Raw genomic sequence first — 17,948 nt, 5'->3', positions numbered from 1 at the left:
TTAGACGACGGATGACCCGTTCAACATGGACACGGACATTAGCAATGCGTCTGGTGTTGGTTGTGTCCTCTTCTGACAGTTGCAGCCCCTTTTTTGTGAACGCTGGCAAGATGAGCTTAACTTTTCGTTCACGGAGGAGGTCTGAAATGATGAAGCCTCTGTCCGCCATGACTACATCTCCTGCACGTAGGTAGTCCAAAAAGCCACTATCTGCTGTAATAAATTTGTCACTGCACCGTCCTCCATATGCAGCAGACACAAACATTATTAGACCACAGGGAGCAATCGCCACCAGGTATTTGATTGTATTTTGGCCGTAATAATGACTATAAGACTCGCCTCTTGAGTCAAGGTTGTGGGGTTTCTGGAGGGGGGTTTCAGAGCAGTCAATGACACAGGTTGTTGTTGGATAGTGATCTTTAAAACATTGTGGTATTGTAGCTTGAATGGTCTCCCTGGGCAGCCATGGGATGTAAGTCATTTACATTTACATTTACATTTATTCATTTAGCTGACGCTTTTATCCAAAGCGACTTACAAATGAGAAACAATAGAAGCAATTAAACTAGCAGTAGGACAACAATATGTAAGTGCTATGACCCTTCACAGTACAATCCAACGCAATTTTTTTTTTTTTTTTTTTTTTTTTTTTTTTTTATATAAGAAAGTGTTAGTAGTACTGGATTAAGTGCTCAAGTGCTGCCGAAAAAGATACGTCTTCAGCAGTTTCTTAAAGATGGCTACAGACTCAGCAGCTCTGGCTGAGTTAGGCAGATCATTCCACCAGCAGGGAACAGTCATGGTAAAGGTCCGAGAGAGAGATTTCGTGCCTCTTTGGGATGGCACCACCAGACGCCGCTCACTTGCAGAGCGCAAGTTTCTGGATGGCACATAAGTCTGTAGTAATGAGTTCAGGTACAAGGGAGCAGTGCCAGTGGTTGTTCTGTAGGCAAACGTCAGTGACTTGAATTTGATGCGAGCGGCAACCGGCAACCAGTGCAGTTTCGTGAGGAGAGGAGTGACGTGTGCTCTCTTCGGCTCGTTGAAGACCACTCTAGCTGCAGCATTCTGGATCAGTTGCAGAGGTTTGACAGTGCAAGCTGGGAGACCAGCCAGGAGAGCATTACAATAGTCCAGTCTGGATAGAACAAGCGCCTGAACAAGGAGTTGTGTAGCATGCTCTGATAGGAAGGGCCTGATCCTTCTGATGTTGTACAAGGAAAATCTGCATGACCGGGCAGTGCTAGCAATGTGGTCTGTGAAATTCAATTGGTCATCAATTACAACTCCAAGGTTCCTGGCTGATCTTGATGGAGTTATGGATGAAGAGCCTAGCTGGATGGTGAAGTTGTGATTAAGTGCTGGGTTAGCCGGGATTACAAGTAGCTCTGTCTTCGCAAGGTTTAGTTGAAGGTGGTGGTCCTTCATCCAGCCAGAGATGTCTGTCAGGCAGGCTGAGATGCGAGTGGCTACCGTCGGATCATCAGGCTGGAATGAGAGGTAGAGTTGTGTGTCATCAGCGTAGCAGTGGTAGGAAAAGCCATGTTTCTGAATCACAGATCCTAGTGATGTCATGTAGATGGAGAAGAGAAGTGGTCCAAGCACTGAGCCCTGAGGCACACCAGTAGCTAGATGTAGGGTTTTAGACACCTCACCCCTCCACGACACCCTAAAGGACCTACCTGAGAGGTAAGACTTGAACCACAGGAGTGCAGTTCCCGAGATGCCCTTCCTCTTTAGGATTGACAGGAGGATCTGGTGGTTAACTGTGTCAAAGGCAGCAGACAGATCCAGCAGGATGAGAACTGAGGATTTGGAAGCGGCTCTTGCAAGTCTTAGTGCTTCGATTACTGAGAGCAGAGCAGTCTCAGTTGAGTGTCCGCTTTTGAAGCCAGACTGATTGTTGTCCAAGAGGTTGTTCTGCGTAAGAAAGGAGGAGATCTGGTTGAAAACGACTCGTTCAAGTGTCTTTGCGACAAATGGAAGGAGGGATACCGGTCTGTAGTTTTCTAGATGTGCTGGATTTAGAGTGGGTTTCTTAAGCAGTGGGGTAACCCGAGCCTGCTTGAATGCTGTGGGAAATGTGCCAGTGTGAAGAGAGGCGTTTATGATGTGTGTGAGTGCGGGTACAACAGAGGAAGAAATAGCTTGAAGTAGGTTAGTGGGAATAGGGTCGAGCGGACAGGTAGTAGGTCGACTGGAAAGAAGGAGTTTTGAGACTTCTGTCTCTGAAAGCAAGGAGAATGAGGGTAGAGTCTGTGTGTTAGCTGCCAAAATGTGTGTGTTAGTTTGTGGATTGGTAAATTGTCCGCTGATGGTGGTTGTTTTATTTATGAAGAATGTTGCAAAATCGTCAGCTGTTAGGGTTGACGAAGGAGGAGGAGGAGGAGGGTTAAGAAGAGAGGAGAAGGTTTTGAAGAGCTTGCGAGAGTCAGAAGAATTGTTAATTTTGTTGTGATAGTAAGTAGTTTTAGCAGTAGATATGTTAGCAGAGAAGGAAGAGAGGAGGGATTGATAAAGACCAAGGTCAGTAGGATCTTTGGATTTGCGCCACTTCCTCTCTGCACCCCTGAGTTTCGAACGATGTTCACGAAGAACATCAGATAACCAGGGGGCAGAGGGAGTGGCGCGGGCTGGCCTGGTGGAGAGAGGGCAGAAGTTGTCCAAGCAGGATGTTAAAGTGGAGAAAAGAGTATCAGTTGCATTGTTAGTATCTAGTGCTGAGAGCTGGTCTGGAGGAGGAAGTGTGGATGAGACCAAAGAGGATAGGCAAGAGGGTGAGAGTGAGCGTAGGTTACGCCGAAAGGTGACCTGTGGAGGAGTGTGTGTTGTGTTCTGGGGCAGATTGAGATTGAGAGTGAGGAGGAAGTGATCTGAGGTGTGCAGTGGAGTGACTAGAGTATGGTCAGTGGAGCAGTAGCGTGTGTAAATAAGGTCCAGTTTGTTACCTGATTTATGAGTAGCTGTAGTAGATACTAGTTTGAGGTCGAATGAGGCAAGCAGAGTGTGGAAATCAGCAGCTTGAGGTTTTTCAAGGTGGATGTTGAAGTCTCCAAGAACTATGAGAGGAGTACCATCCTCGGGGAAGGATGAGAGTAGTACATCGAGCTCTTCTAAGAAACTGCCAAGCTGACCTGGGGGACGATATACAACTACACAATGGATTTTAATAGGACTAGTGATGGTAATAGAATGTGATTCAAATGAGCTGTTACACATGGGTGGTAGATTATTAAATTTCCAATCGTTTGAGATGAGCAGACCAGTACCTCCACCCCTTCCAGTCAGACGAGGGGTGTGTGAGAAAGTGAATTTAGTGGAGAGGGCAGCCAATGTGGCAGTGTCCTCTGGTCTGATCCAGGTCTCAGTCAGGGCCAGAAGGCTGAGACCTAAATGACTAGAAATAGATGTAATGAAATCAGCTTTGTTTACTGCAGATTGGCAATTCCAGAGAGCAATAGGAAAAGAAAAAATTGTACTAGAAGACATTGGAAGGGTACGCAGGTTGTTAGGATTGGAATGCCTCTGACGTGTGGCATTGGATTTACGCATGTTAGTAATAGTAGGGATTAGAAGACACATGGTGTAAGAGCTCACAAATAGAAAGATCAGGTGAAAGTTGATTAGAAAAGAGAGGAAACGATAAAACAAATAATGAGAAATTACTACTCAAGTGCTTTGCCGGTGTCCTTGCTCGGTGGAGTCGCACAGGTAGAGTCGTTGGTCTTTACACTCTTCGGTCTTCACACGATGAGGGCTTCACGCCGCCGCGACCGCTGCCGCGGAGCACTAAGCCTATTTATACACGCCTAATACCTGATTGTTTAATACAGCTGGCCACGCCCACTGTTTAGCCACGCGAAACTCAAAAGTCACGACACAAACAAATGCCACGTGCGCGTGCGTTTTACCAGAGTAAAACACAGCAAACAAACACAAAGTTTCCTAGCAACAAAGAACCGCGCTAAAATCGACTGAGAAAAGTAAACACTCACACACAGATGTCTTCTCTTGCTGTTCAACTGCTTCTTCTGACAACTTCTATTGACTAGCTGTTTTTAAATGCTTAACTGGCTTATGGCCACGCCCACTGTTTAGCCACGCGAAACTCAAAAGTCACGACACAAACAAATGCCACGTGCGCGTGCGTTTTACCAGAGTAAAACACAGCAAACAAACACAAAGTTTCCTAGCAACAAAGAACCGCGCTAAAATCGACTGAGAAAAGTAAACACTCACACACAGATGTCTTCTCTTGCTGTTCAACTGCTTCTTCTGACAACTTCTATTGACTAGCTGTTTTTAAATGCTTAACTGGCTTATGGCCACGCCCACTGTTTAGCCACGCGAAACTCAAAAGTCACGACACAAACAAATGCCACGTGCGCGTCCTCATCAATAAGTCCTCATCTTCTCCTCCATGATGTCGTACCACAATGATGTAATCTTGCTGACTTGTGACTGTGAGACATGAAATATTTCAGCAAGGTGATCCTGCAGCAAATTCAGCCGCAGCTTCATCAGTGACATAAACACCTGATCACGAGCATCCATCTGAAAAGCATTTATGTAATCCTTTGTCAGCTGATCAGCTAAAAAAGAAAAGGTTTCCAAATTCAAGCCTGTGTACAGAAGGCTGAGGTGATCAGAGCGGAGAAGTTGTTTGTTCAGTTCGGGGGGACCCGAGCACTGTGTTGCCTTATCGTGCTTAAGTGGCTGGTCTAATAATGGGGTAGGACTCCCTGCGTAGTCGTGGTCAGGAGGAAGCCAAGGGGTTTCTTCCTCATGATTATTGTCTTCCACAGCACAGGTGGCAGATGCAGCTGAGGAAACAAAAATAGTACAACATTGGTGACATCTATATATTTAAGTAAAGTTAAAGTTACTTCAATACAACAGTAGGGGTTCAAGTAAATATAATGTACTCAAATTAGAGAAATTGTGAACGCTACATCCGTTTGACAATTTGTACAAAAAAAAATCATGCAATTCAAATGAAAAGTCTGATCTTAAATTTACAAAACTAAGAAATAATTAAATAATTTTGGAAGAAGAAATGTTTCATATTGTTAAAATAAAGCTTTTAGTTAAACAAAAACGTTTATAACAGACTGTTAAAAATACTCAATTACATTAAAAGTAAAGAAACTTTGTAAATATAGCTAGCTAACGCAGTACTGCACACCTCTGGTTTTCATAATTTCACAAAGTGTTACATAGAACCAATCACATTACTTTACATATTTTAACAAATTAAAGAACATGACATGATCTTTGTTAAATGTCTTGATAGCCCAATAAATAATGTCTATTGCACTAAACATACACAAACAGGATCAGGCGGAGAGTCTTGTCAAACAACTTATTCATCATGTCAACTTACTTGTGTTTCTTACTAGCACCCGGCGAGGTCTCTTCAGAGGCGCGACGTAGCCTAACCATTTCTCGGGGTATGGATGTTCAGGAGTAGGTTTACCGTCTACAAAGTGATAGGAACAGACAAAAGGAAACTTCGGCGGGTTCTTTAAATTCAGCGCCTTAAGCCACGCACGCCTGTCCTCTTCCTTGACCGGGGGTCGGTGCAGAGTAAATGCTGGCCCACAACATTCAGATCTCTTCTTTTGATGCTCATAACAAAGCTGAGACAGCGTCAAATTTCTTTTTCTCCAGCTGTTATGGCAGCCACGGACTGCACAGTTAACACTGGCCATCTCTAATTTCTTTAAATAAATTAGAAGGCAATTAAATTAAACTAAGACTGATAACAGATTTGACCAGGGCAAACAAAGCGCTAAGTAGCTAAAACAGGAAGTGAGATTACGCGGATGGCGCCACCCAGTGCTACTTCCGGAATAAGGTGAATAGCCTTTTGAAATTAAGATGTCAAAATCAAACGTTTTAGGAAAAAACCTCTGGCGCCTAAAGGGTTAAAAGGCCCATTCACAACAAATGAAGACAGATCCTCGCCAGATCTCATCCAACTTGCGTGTTCCGAGCACGTTGTCAAAACCACTATCACTTTTCATGTTATTACCTCTATTGTTGTTGATTTGAGTGACCACTTCTGCCTGAGTTTTGATACACCTTGAGAGATGCCTAGCTAATCTAGAGCACTGAGTTTCACCTATCGCGAAATAGGACGGGAGGTAGGAATCATTGTGTTAGTTAAGCGTGGAGTGTTCACCACTATTGTACTTTTGTTTTTATTCTGTATAGTTTAGTTAAGGCGGCGTACCCGCTGAAGAACTCGGTTTTGTTTCTATCTTTTATTGTGTTAGTTAGTTTAGTAGGTACGGCTAAAATTAGATTTCAGTTATGTTTTGCTTATTTCAATAATTTGGCGACACTCTTGATTTTCCTTATTTTTTTGTACATTACTTTTACTCTAACGAATCTGTTACTTGATTCAAATGAACATGTCTCTAACTTTCATTCACAGAGAATAAACGTTTTTTTTTTTACGTGTAATTCATGTTTCTTGGTTGTCTTTCCTGCATCCACACACAGCAATAGTGTCTCACATAAATGTTATGTAATCATCCCCTTTTACATCTTTAAACAAGTAACATTTGGTGGTGGCAGCGGTGGGATATTCCTTAAAAGGGATATCTTATTTCCTTGGGATGAGTTTGTGAGCGCTGTTGCTTGTGTGTGGGTTGGAATAACCTTGAAGGAGGTATTGTCTGAATGAAAGATCTTAAGAGGCTTCTGTGGATTCTAGCATTGGTGGTGGTGAGTTTAGTCAGAATGGCTGATTGCGATCTGGATAGTTTTGTGAGTGCACCTACGGTCGAACAATTAGGTAAGTGTAGGAAAGATGATTTATTGAGAGTTGCAGAACATTACCAAATTAGAGTTCCTAGACAGCAGCTTAAGCGAGAGATTAAAAATATTTTAGTGCAGGAGCTAAGGAAGTTGGAGGTGTTGGAACCGGCTGATAAATCTGAGGAGATTCTGGGCTCTGGAGCTGGTCCTTTAGGTGAGGAGGAAGCGAGTGGGACTGATGAGGCGGAGGGTTCTGATGCCAAAGCAGTCTTGCCGCCCTTTGAACCTTCTTCTCCGTCTGTAGCGGGAGATGAGTCGCGTCTCAGAGTACGTTTGGCGAAAGTCCAACGGGAAGAGCGCGAGAGGGCAGAGGACCGTAGAGCTAAGTTAGATATGCAACTCCACATCCGTCGTCTGGAAATAGAGGCGGACACGCAAGTAAGGTTGCGTGAGTTGGACCTAAGAATAGCCAGAGAGACACCGGTTCCGCCTATACTTCCTGTATCAGCTGCTCAATCTGCGCAGCTGTCGCGGCGGGTGCGAGTCCGACGTTTGATGTGAGTAAACACATTTCTCTTGTTCCACAGTTCAGAGAGGCTGAGGTTGACTCATACTTTAATGTATTTGAACGAGTTGCTTCTATGCTTAACTGGCCTAGAGATGTGTGGCCGTTACTGCTTCAATGTAAATTGACGGGAAAAGCTCAGGAAGTATGTGCTGCCCTATCTTTACAGGATAGCTTAGATTATGACGTTATTAAAACGGCAATTTTGAGGGCTTATGAGCTCGTACCGGAGGCGTACAGACAGCGATTTAGGAATCACAAAAAAGTTTCAAATCAGACGTTCGTTGAGTTCGCTAGGGAGAAGAGTTTGTTTGACCGGTGGTGCACATCAAATAAATTAGCAGATTTTAATGCTCTCCGTGAGTTGGTTTTGTTAGAGGAGTTTCAAAGTTGTATTCCTGATCGTATCGTTGTCTATCTAAACAAGCAGAAGGTGACATCAGTGTCACAGGCGTCTGTTTGTGCGGATGAGTTTGCGCTTACGCACAAGAGTGTTTTTACTCTTGCTCAGACTGAAAACGTTTCGCATGTTCCTGCTGTTTTGAAAGATCAGTGGCGTTCGAAAAATGTTTCAAAAGCTAAGGAAGGCAGAGAATGTTTTTACTGTCGCAAACCGGGACACCTTATTGCTGAATGTCTGGCTTTTAAAGCGCAAAGAGCAAGGTGTCAGTACTAAAAGTGAAAACTGTTGATCGCACAGATAATGAGAACTGTGATGTCTTAGATGTTAGTTATCAACCTTTCCTGATGGAAGGATTTTTATCTGTCAGTGAACATGCTCCTGATCCAGTCAGAGTTACTATGTTGCGTGATACCGGGGCGATGCAATCGTTTATAGTAGCTGACGCGTTACCGTTTTCTGAACGTACTTTTTGTGGAAGTCATGTGTTAGTACGTGGTCTTGAGATGAGCACTATGAAAGTTCCTTTGCATCAGATTCACCTGAAGTCAGATTTGGTTTCAGGCCTTGTGAAAGTTGGAGTTCGTGATAGTTTACCAGTGCATGGAGTGAACTTCATTCTCGGTAATGATATTGCAGGTGGTAAAATTGTGCCGCTATTAGAGGTTTGTGATAAACCTATTTTGTCCGATGACACTGATGAAATGTCCGAGAAATTCCCGGAGGTTTTTCCTGTTTGTGCTGTGACGCGAGCGCAGGCTCGTAAGTTCGCTGATGCTGATGATTTATCCTCCACTTTCATAGCACCAATGTTTGTAAACGATGCTCTGATGCCTGATGCAGGTAAGCCAGATGGCGCAGTCATTTTTCTGAAATCAGATGATTTGAAATTAGAAGTCACTAGTGAGAAAATTATCGCAGCCCAAAAAGAGGATTTTTCTCTGCGTAAATGTTTTTCTTCTGTCATTTCCGTGGAAGAGGCGCAGAAGAAGAGAAACGCTTATTACATGCAGAACGGGTTACTGATGCGTTGATGGTGTGCTGACGTTGCGAGTGATTCAGAATGGTCTTCTGTGACCCAAATTGTCATTCCGATGTGTTATAGACACTTAGTACTTTCACTCGCTCATGATCATGATTTGTCTGGTCACTTAGGCATTAAGAAAACATACCATCGAACGTTGAGACATTTCTTTTGGCCCAGAATGAAGGCTGATGTAGCCAAATTTTGTAGAACCTGTACGACCTGTCAATTTTCGGGTAAGCCGAACCAGGTGATTCCGCGCGCACCGCTGTTTCCTATACCAGTGATGGGAGAGCCTTTTGAGCACGTTATTGTAGACTGTGTTGGACCGTTACCTAAATCAAAATCTGGTAATCAATATTTGCTTACAATAATGTGTACAGTGACGCGTTTTCCGGAGGCGATTCCACTGAGGAAGATTACGGCACCGGTGATCAGCAGCGTGCTCGTAAAATTCTTCTCAATGTTTGGTCTACCGAAGATTGTGCAGTCTGATCAGGGTACGAACATTTTTTCAACGATTTTTACACAAGTGTTAAAGACTTTGAATATTTCTCACAGAATTTCAAGTGCCTATCATCCTGAGTCTCAAGGTTCTTTGGAACGGTTCCATCAGACCATGAAAGTGATGTTGCGTCGATACTGTATGGACACAGGTAAAGACTGGGACGAGGGCATACCGTTAGTTTTGTTTGCTGCTAGAGAAGCGGTACAAGACAGTTTAGGATTTAGTCCTGCTGATCTTGTTTTCGGGCATACTGTCAGGGGTCCGTTAAAGATGCTTAAAGAGAGTATTTTAGGTCACGAATCGAGTGTTAAAACCACAGTGTTGGACTATGTGAGCAAATTTCGTGAGCGATTGCACAAAGCTTGTACTATGGCACGAGATTCATTATTGCACGCTCAAGCGACGATGAAGAGTAAATACGATCGTAAAACCATTCAACGTCATTTTAAGGAAGGAAATCAGGTGCTCGTTTTATTGCCTGTCCTTGGTTCTGCTTTATCTGCACGCTTTTCAGGTCCATATGAAGTGCTTAGGAAAATGAGTGACACTGATTATGTGATTCGTACTCCAGATCGCCGGAAGAAATCTCGCGTATGTCATGTAAATATGCTGAAGGCGTATCTTGTTCGAGAGTCATTGCAAGATGTTCTGAAAGAAAATGAGTCGAATATTCAATTCAATTCAATTCAAGTTTATTTGTATAGCGCTTTTCACAATACATATTGTTTCAAAGCAGCTTTACAGAAAATGCATTTAAAAAATATACATACAAAAATACAGTTAGTTAATCATAAAATTTAGGGCATAACATATCGCCGGCGTTGGGTCGTCTCTTCAGAGGCGTCGAGTCGTCTCATCACAGGCGTTGGGGCATCTGAAGTCTCCATGAGAGGCTGGATACATAACTGGAGCTGACGAACTCTATTTGAGTTATCTCGGGACAGGCGTCCCGAGATAACAACAAAAAAGGCAGATGGGAAATAATTAGCGTAGCTGCTGTTCATAATATGAATGCATTTGATCTGATTTAACTGTAGTATAAAAGGTATGAGATGCATCATGTGAATGCTTGGCTAAAAAGATGCGTCTTTAATCTAGTTTTAAACTGGGAGAGCGAGTCTGAGCCTCGGACAATATCAGGAAGGCTATTCCAGAGTTTAGGAGCTAGATGTGAAAACACCCTCCCTCCTTTAGTGGACTTAGATATCCTAGGTACGACCAGAAGCCTCGAATTTAGCGATCTTAAAGAGCGCGATGGATTGTATGGCGATAGAAGATCTCTTAAATACACAGGAGCTAAACCATTTAGGGCTTTATAGGTCAGTAACAATACTTTGTAATTGATACGGAACTTAATAGGTAACCAGTGTAGAGATGATAAAATTGGTGTTATATGATCATATTTTCTTGACCTAACTGTAACTGTAACGAATATATCTTGTGCTGCTGCGCTTACGTGTGAGTCGTTTGATTTTACTTCTACACACGACAAGGAAGATGATGGAGTTTTGATACGACACACGTATCAGCAGTGCGCCAGGTTGAAGAATTCTGAAGTACTGGCTGATTTGAATTCTCACCTGTCTCATCTGTCCGAGTCTCAGAGTAATGATGTGAAAGAAATCATTTTTGACTTTCCTTCGTTATTTAATGACGTTCCCTCTCGCACTACGATTTTAGAACATGACATCGACGTGGGTAATGCTGTTCCTATTAAGCAACATGCTTACAGAACGAATGTTTTTAAACGTTCTGTAATCAAGACTGAAGTTGACTACTTGTGTGAACACGGTTTAGCGAAACAGAGTTTTAGTCCCTGGAGCTCACCTTGTCTACTCGTGTCTAAGAGTGATGGCTCTGCTAGATTCTGCACAGATTACCGAAAGGTAAACTCCGTAACTGTTCCTGACTGCTTTCCATTACCTCGTATGGAGGACTGTGTGGACAACCTGGGGTTCGCTAAATTTGTCAGTAAATTGGATTTACTGAAGGGTTACTGGCAGGTGCCGCTAACATTGCGTGCCTCCGATATTTCTGCTTTTGTGACCCAAGATGATTTTCTGCAATATTGCGTAATGGCGTTCGGGATGCGCAACGCACCAGCGACATTCCAGCGGCTTATTAACATCGTGCTTGCAGGTGTCCGTAACTGTAACGCATATTTAGATGATCTCGTGATTTACTCGCCTACTTGGTCTGCACATGTGTCAACGATAAGAGAGGTGTTTGAGCGCCTCAAGAAAGCTTCACTGACGTTAAACTTGGCGAAGTGTGAGTTTGGTCAAGCTACGGTTACTTACTAGGGCAAAGAAGTGGGTCAAGGTCAAGTCCGACCCATGGAGGCAAAAGTAACTGCAATTGCTGATTTTCCTGTTCCTGCTACGCGCAAAGAACTTCGCAGATTCTTAGGAATGGCCGGTTATTATCGGAGTTTCTGCAAGAATTTTTCAACTGTGGCCAATCCTTTAACGTCACTCTTTAGTCCATCACGCACTTTTCTCTGGAATGACGAATGTCAGAATGCTTTTGATAACATCAAAACTTTGTTGTGCAGTGCGCCCGTTTTATCAGCTCCTGATTTTGAACGAACTTTCAAGCTCGAGATTGACGCAAGCTCTGTTGGTGCGGGGGCAGTCCTGGTGCAAGAAGACGTTTCTGGTATTGACCATCCAGTATGTTACTTTTCACGTAAGTTCAATAAACACCAATTGAACTACTCTACAATCGAGAAAGAAACATTGGCCTTATTACTGGCTTTACAGTACTTTGATGTTTATGTGAGCTCAACTTATCTGCCTGTGATTGTGTTCACGGATCACAATCCTTTAGTGTTTTTAGGTCGCATGTACAATCAGAATCAGAGGCTGATGCGTTGGTCTTTGATGGTACAAGGCTACAATTTAGAGATCAAACACAAGAAAGGTGTGGAGAATATAATTGCGGATGCTTTGTCAAGAGTTTAAGCTGGTGTGCTCCGAAACATTAGAATGAAAGAAAAAAAAACATGCTCTTTTGATGATGTTTTATAAACAAAGTTCGGGAGGAGCAGGTTCAAATAATTGATCCAATTATCACATCATTCCAACCAGCTGTCAACAATCAGTAATCAACATTTCTATCCAATCAGCATGAGTGGAGACCTATATACATACTCATTTGACTCACCAACGTTCCTCGACAGTTTTTCAGCATCCATCCACCACCCCATCTCCTCACACTCGCCTGGTTACTTCCTAAACCAGCAATACGGGGGGAGTACTCTGGGTTCGGGCCGAATACCCTCTCCTCGGACAGCACGCCAAATATGCATACCATTTATTCCATCTGACTTATTTGTAAGTGTGAACTCGTGAATTCATGTTTTGATGTTTTTTCTTTTTTTGGGGGGGAAGTGTTACGTTCCCCGTGTATTTGTGTGTGTGTGTTTCTGTTCTGTCTCCCTTCATTGATTTCAGGTGGTGACCGGGCATTGGCTGTTTGCGGGCACGTGTCGTCATTGTGGGCGCGTCATCATCTGTTCCTCCAATCCACTGCTGTGCCATGGGTTTAAAAGGCCCATTCACAACAAATGAAGACAGATCCTCGCCAGATCTCATCCAACTTGCGTGTTCCGAGCACGTTGTCAAAACCACTATCACTTTTCATGTTATTACCTCTATTGTTGTTGATTTGAGTAAGCACTTCTGCCTGAGTTTTGATACACCTTGAGAGATGCCTAGCTAATCTAGAGCACTGAGTTTCACCTATCGCGAAATAGGACGGGAGGTAGGAATCATTGTGTTAGTTAAGCGTTGAGTGTTCGCCACTATTGTACTTTTGTTTTTATTCAGTATAGTTTAGTTAAGGCGGCGTACCCGCTGAAGAACTCGGTTTTGTTTCTATCTTTTATTGTGTTAGTTAGTTTAGGTGGTAGGCCTACGGCTAAAATTAGATATCAGTTATGTTTTGCTTATTTCAATAATTTGGCGACACTCTTGATTTTCCTTATTTTTTTGTACAATACTTTTACTCTAACAATTCTGTTACTTGATTCAAATGAACATGTCTCTAACTTTCATTCACCGAGAATAAACGTTTTTTTTTAACGTTTAATTCATGTTTCTTGGTTGTCTTTCCTGCATCCACACACAGCAACAGTGTCTCACATAAATGTTATGTAATCATCCCCTTTTACATCTTTAAACACGTAACATACAGGAAGAGCCAACTGTACCTGGAATCCTTACCTGCTGTCCAGTCGACGCCCCTCTCACAGCCGTAAGCCCGCTGTACTGCTATGCTGGCAAGGCCAGCTGTACCCAGAGTCCTTACCTGTTGTCCAGTCGACGCCCCTCTCACAGCCGTAAGCCCACTGCACTTTACAGGAAGAGCCAACTGTACCTGGAGTCCTTACCTGCTGTCCAGTCGACACCCCTCTCACAGCCGTAAGCCCGCTGTACTGTTATACAGGAAGAGCCAACTGTACCTGGAGTCCTTACCTGCTGTCCAGTCGACGCCCCTTTCACAGCCGTAAGCCCGCTGTACTGCTATGCTGGCAAGGCCAGCTGTACCCGGAGTCCTTACCTGTTGTCCAGTCGATGCCCCTCTCACAGCCGTAAGCCCGCTGCACTGTTATCCAGGAAGAGCCAACTGTACCTGGAGTCCTTACCTGCTGTCCAGTCGACGCCCCTTTCACAGCCGTAAGCCCGCTGTACTGCTATGCTGGCAAGGCCAGCTGTACCCGGAGTCCTTACCTGTTGTCCAGTCGACGCCCCTCCCAAAGCCGTAAGCCCGCTGCATTGTTATACAGGAAGAGCCAACTGTACCTGGGGTACCTACCTGCTGTCCAGCGTATGTTCCCTTCGGACTCGAGGTGCCCACGCAGTTGGGTTGTGGCCATTCCCCCAGCGCCCACCGAGAACCCAGAAGAAGGAGAAGATTTTAAATTAGGATTTCAAATTGCTTTTAAGTAAAATAAAGCTCGTTTACTTTTTAATACCTTGTCTGCTGGTTTCTGGTCTGCTCCTCAGTGGTACTAGTCAAAGGGGAGGGTGTAGACCTTAGTCGACCCCCCCGACCTGTGACACTTTCAAACACACTGTCGTAAAAAGGAACTGTTGTTCCTCCCCCCTGGCCACGAGCAACAGCTGATCAGCTGTCAACCCAGAGTAGAGGAAGCGGCTATTTCAAAACCAGTTATGTCTACCGAGGTAAGTAAAGCAATATTTTCTTTAAACTTTCAACTGATGGCGATTTTTATTTATTTATTATTGTGTTGTCATGCATGCTTCATTTTACCGGGACCGAACGATATGAACGAGGCTTTCGTGTTTTTCTTTTTTTGGGAGAGTGGGCATGAGCATGAAAAAATATATATTGCAGGCTAATATTTGTCTGAAGTTATATTAGCAAGGTCTATAAGTTTATCTGGTAGAATGACGGTTTACCTTTGCTTGTCTAAGAAAGTGTCACGGGGTGACAAAAAAAACCTGAACGGGACCAAGAACTGGCGAATGCACTATGAATTTGTTGCCATGGCAGCGAGGCCAATTGCCTGAGTGACAGCAGGTGTGGGGCAATCACAGGGAACGCTGTGAGAGGGGCACATATATACTGTCGAACAGTTAAACCTTGCCATATCGTTCCAGTGACTCGCCCGCCCCCACACTTGCATACCTACCTGGTTCCAGTCCGAATGGGGTTCGTATGACCCCGACCCCCGCTTGAGTCCCGTGGAGAAGTACCTACCGAGTGACCTACCTGGACGGCGCGAGGACCTCCCCTGAGCCCCCTTCAACGAGCCCCCGGCCCGTCAGTATCGTTCCCCTCCTCCCATCCCAGGAGGTCCAGAGACGCGTGAACTGCCCTGGCGGCAAGAAGAAGTTTTAATTAGGACTTATTCCAATTGACCAATTTTAATATAATAAAGTACTGTCATTATTTTTATTCCCTTGTCTGTCTGGTCCTTGACCCGTTCCTCGAGGTGGTTCCCGGTTTTCAGGGGTGGGTGCAGTCTGGCTTGGCCCGCCCCGACCTGTGACAAAAGCATCAGAACGTTTGTTTCTAGCTCGATCATGATGTGCAACATGTTTATTGCCTATTATCAGACGCGTTGACTTAGTGACATAAAATAAAAGTGTAGGCCATCGTAATTCAACTAATATCTGTAAAGTAAGTGAGATATTGTCAACTGTTTTGTGATATTGCAGGAATCAACGTCAACCTCAGCCTCGTCTGAGTACACTGCTCAGGCCATTGTTGGTAGGCCTACAACTTCAAGGCTGGTCAGACAGAGAACCCCCAGAGTTTCTAGGAGGAGGGGTGCTAGACTGGATGCTGAAGAAGAGAGGAGACTGCAGGATCTTCAGGAAAGATGCATCAATGAAATCAAGGTTTGTCAAATAGTGTAACAAGACCAGAGATGCCTTTTTATTTAGTTCAAAGACCTGTGTAATTATACAGATTATTTTGTGTTTTAGGATACACTTCATTCACTAGACACCTCACAGAAGGACCAGGTCTTGGAGAGAGTGATAACCAGGTCCCCGGGGGTGATGTTCGACGTTCCGTCATTTCTGGAGGTGCCCCTGCGTCCTGACCCTGAACCAGCTGGACTCCACTGGTGTGTCTGTGGAAACTGCCGGGAGATGAACACAGACCTGGAGAGGAAATGCTGCCGGCAACATCCACAGCAATGCATAAGCAAGATGGCCTACATTGACTTTTATATTTTAGATGAGGGTGTGTTGCGGCTGGCCAGGGCATATTTGCACTGGTTGATAATGCTGAACCTGGGATGGAACAGCGCCAGTTCAGACATACAGCCTATAGGCAGTTTGTGTTGTGGCAGCATGACCGCCTGGGTGTGGGCAGAGTAGTAATACCCAGCTGCTGTGTTTGTCGGATAAGGGACACTTTCCCTGACCCCAGAGGGCAGTACACCGGCTTCAGGGTGAGCCGCCTAGCGTATTTTTTTACAATATTTGCTGCATAGTACAATTTATTATCCAATTGTAAATAGTTTGTTACCATTGTAAAAGTTCTTCTTACCACTTTTCATCCCAGCTGCCTACATGTCTTTCACAGTATATTTCTAAATAAAAAAATATTTTGGACAAAGATTCAGAATCAGTCATTTTTATTTACATGTCTATGTACACAACTTTGTGTGGATTGCCATATGAAAACTGTTAAATTGTCCTCCAATTCTCTGGGACCACTGTCCCCTCGTGAGACATGAATCGCCACTAGTTCTAATGTGGGAGGTGGCTGTTGTGGAGCAAGTACACCCAGGCGCCTTGGGTCATCAGGCCTTAGCGTCTGTTTTCGGGGAAGGCCAGACCCACTTCCCAGTCTCCTGGCAAGAATGGCCCTCTGGATCTCTGGAATGTACGTGTACTGCTTCTTCACCTTCATCGTGTAAACGCTCCAGCTCTTTGATTTCTTGTTGTACTTCCATCTGTAACTAGAGAGCACGAACAATTTGTGTTTGTCGTTAGTCATTCTACAAGATAAAAAAAAGAAAAACATGTCACAAAAATACCTACATTTTCTGTCCATCTCGGTTGCGTGGAGGGTGGCGTTGATTGTGTTTATTATAATCAATGGCTCCCAGTAATGTCCGAGTCTTGTATACAAATGGAGAGTAGGCCATGCGCTTTGCTGCATACATCAAAATGTGATTTTGGAATGACTCCAAATCAGATGTGGTCCTGTGTGGGTGGGAGAGACAGATAATTACAACAACACTCATGGTAATACATGTGTTGTTTTGTCATATATTTTTAAATAATAAGAAATGAAATCCACATTACAGATTACATTGAAATAAGGTCAACTATGCTGCATTTGAAACATGACAAACACTTGAGTGAGGAATACTGGAAATTCCAAAAGAACTTGGTTGAACACAACCATGTCTTACAGATATTTACCTGAAGTTTAGGATTTTTTTCACCAGGGTCAGCAGTAAGTGCCTTGTGAGCAGCTGAACCTATAGTCATAACACGGTCAATAAAATGTATGCATTCACATACAGTGTTGAATTCTGCACCAGTATTGGTTTAAATTACCTTGTATGATCCAAGGCTTAATAATAATACATTTAATTTGTATTACACTTTACATTACAGCAATCTCAAAGTGCTACAGAGCAGATAGTTAAAATAAAAACAAGGTTAATAAATACTTGAAAGGAAAACTATAAAAATACATTCAGCCAAAGGCTTTTTAAAAATATATGTTTTTAGATTTCGTTTAAAAACATCAGTAGGCTGTGGGGCTCTCAGGAGGTCAGGGAGGGCATTCCACATCTTCGGGGCAGCCGATGAGAAGGCCCTATCACCCATGCTGCAAAGCTTGGTTCTGGGAACTTGGAGGGTGTTTGTATTTGCAGACCGGAGGGTGCGTGAGGAGGTTTGGCGAGTGAGGAGTTCCTGTAGGTAAAGGGGTGCATGTCCATGGATGCACTGGTGGGTGAGGAGAGATACCTTATATTCAATTCTGAGTGGGACAGGGAGCCAGTGCAGATATTTCAGAATGGGGGTGATGTGATCATGCTTGCGCACCCTCATCAGGATCCTGGCAGCGCTGTTCTAAATGTTTTTGCCAGAGATTCCGATGAGGAGTGCATTACAATAGTCCAGCCTGGAGGAGACAAAGGCGTGTACTATCTTCTCTGCATCTGCCAGGTTGAGTATTGGACGGA

General features: G+C 43.9%; 1 protein-coding gene across 1 annotated transcript; it reads right to left on the bottom strand.

Annotated features, from left to right (window-relative positions):
- Window positions 1–1,480: 1,480 nt before the first annotated feature.
- On the bottom strand, window positions 1,481–4,384 carry LOC306987068 (uncharacterized protein). Its single transcript, XM_079591033.1, has 3 exons — window positions 3,270–4,384; window positions 2,949–3,134; window positions 1,481–1,920 (listed from the first exon to the last, which is right to left on the bottom strand). Exons 1-3 carry the CDS (start codon window positions 3,580–3,582, stop codon window positions 1,868–1,870), a joined length of 552 nt encoding a protein of 183 aa, XP_079447159.1. The 5' UTR covers window positions 3,583–4,384; the 3' UTR covers window positions 1,481–1,867.
- Between the last annotated feature and the right edge of the window lie 13,564 nt (window positions 4,385–17,948).

This window comes from Phoxinus phoxinus (assembly GCF_949152265.1).
Source record: "Phoxinus phoxinus genome assembly, chromosome: 19".
NCBI classification, from domain to species: Eukaryota; Metazoa; Chordata; class Actinopteri; order Cypriniformes; family Leuciscidae; genus Phoxinus; species Phoxinus phoxinus.
This window is presented reverse-complemented; position numbering and strand designations above follow the sequence as displayed.

What these genes read in the sequence shown, in the direction of transcription:
- LOC306987068 (XM_079591033.1), bottom strand. Translation starts at nt 3,582, where the DNA reads ATGTGTCTTCTAATCCCTACTATTACTAACATGCGTAAATCCAATGCC. An exon ending in TCTGACTGGAAGGGGTGGAG is followed by an intron (nt 3,135 to 3,269) that starts GTACTGGTCTGC and finishes ATCGTCCCCCAG; the next exon opens with GTCAGCTTGGCAGTTTCTTA. An exon ending in TACAGCTACTCATAAATCAG is followed by an intron (nt 1,921 to 2,948) that starts GTAACAAACTGG and finishes TTTCTTACGCAG; the next exon opens with AACAACCTCTTGGACAACAA.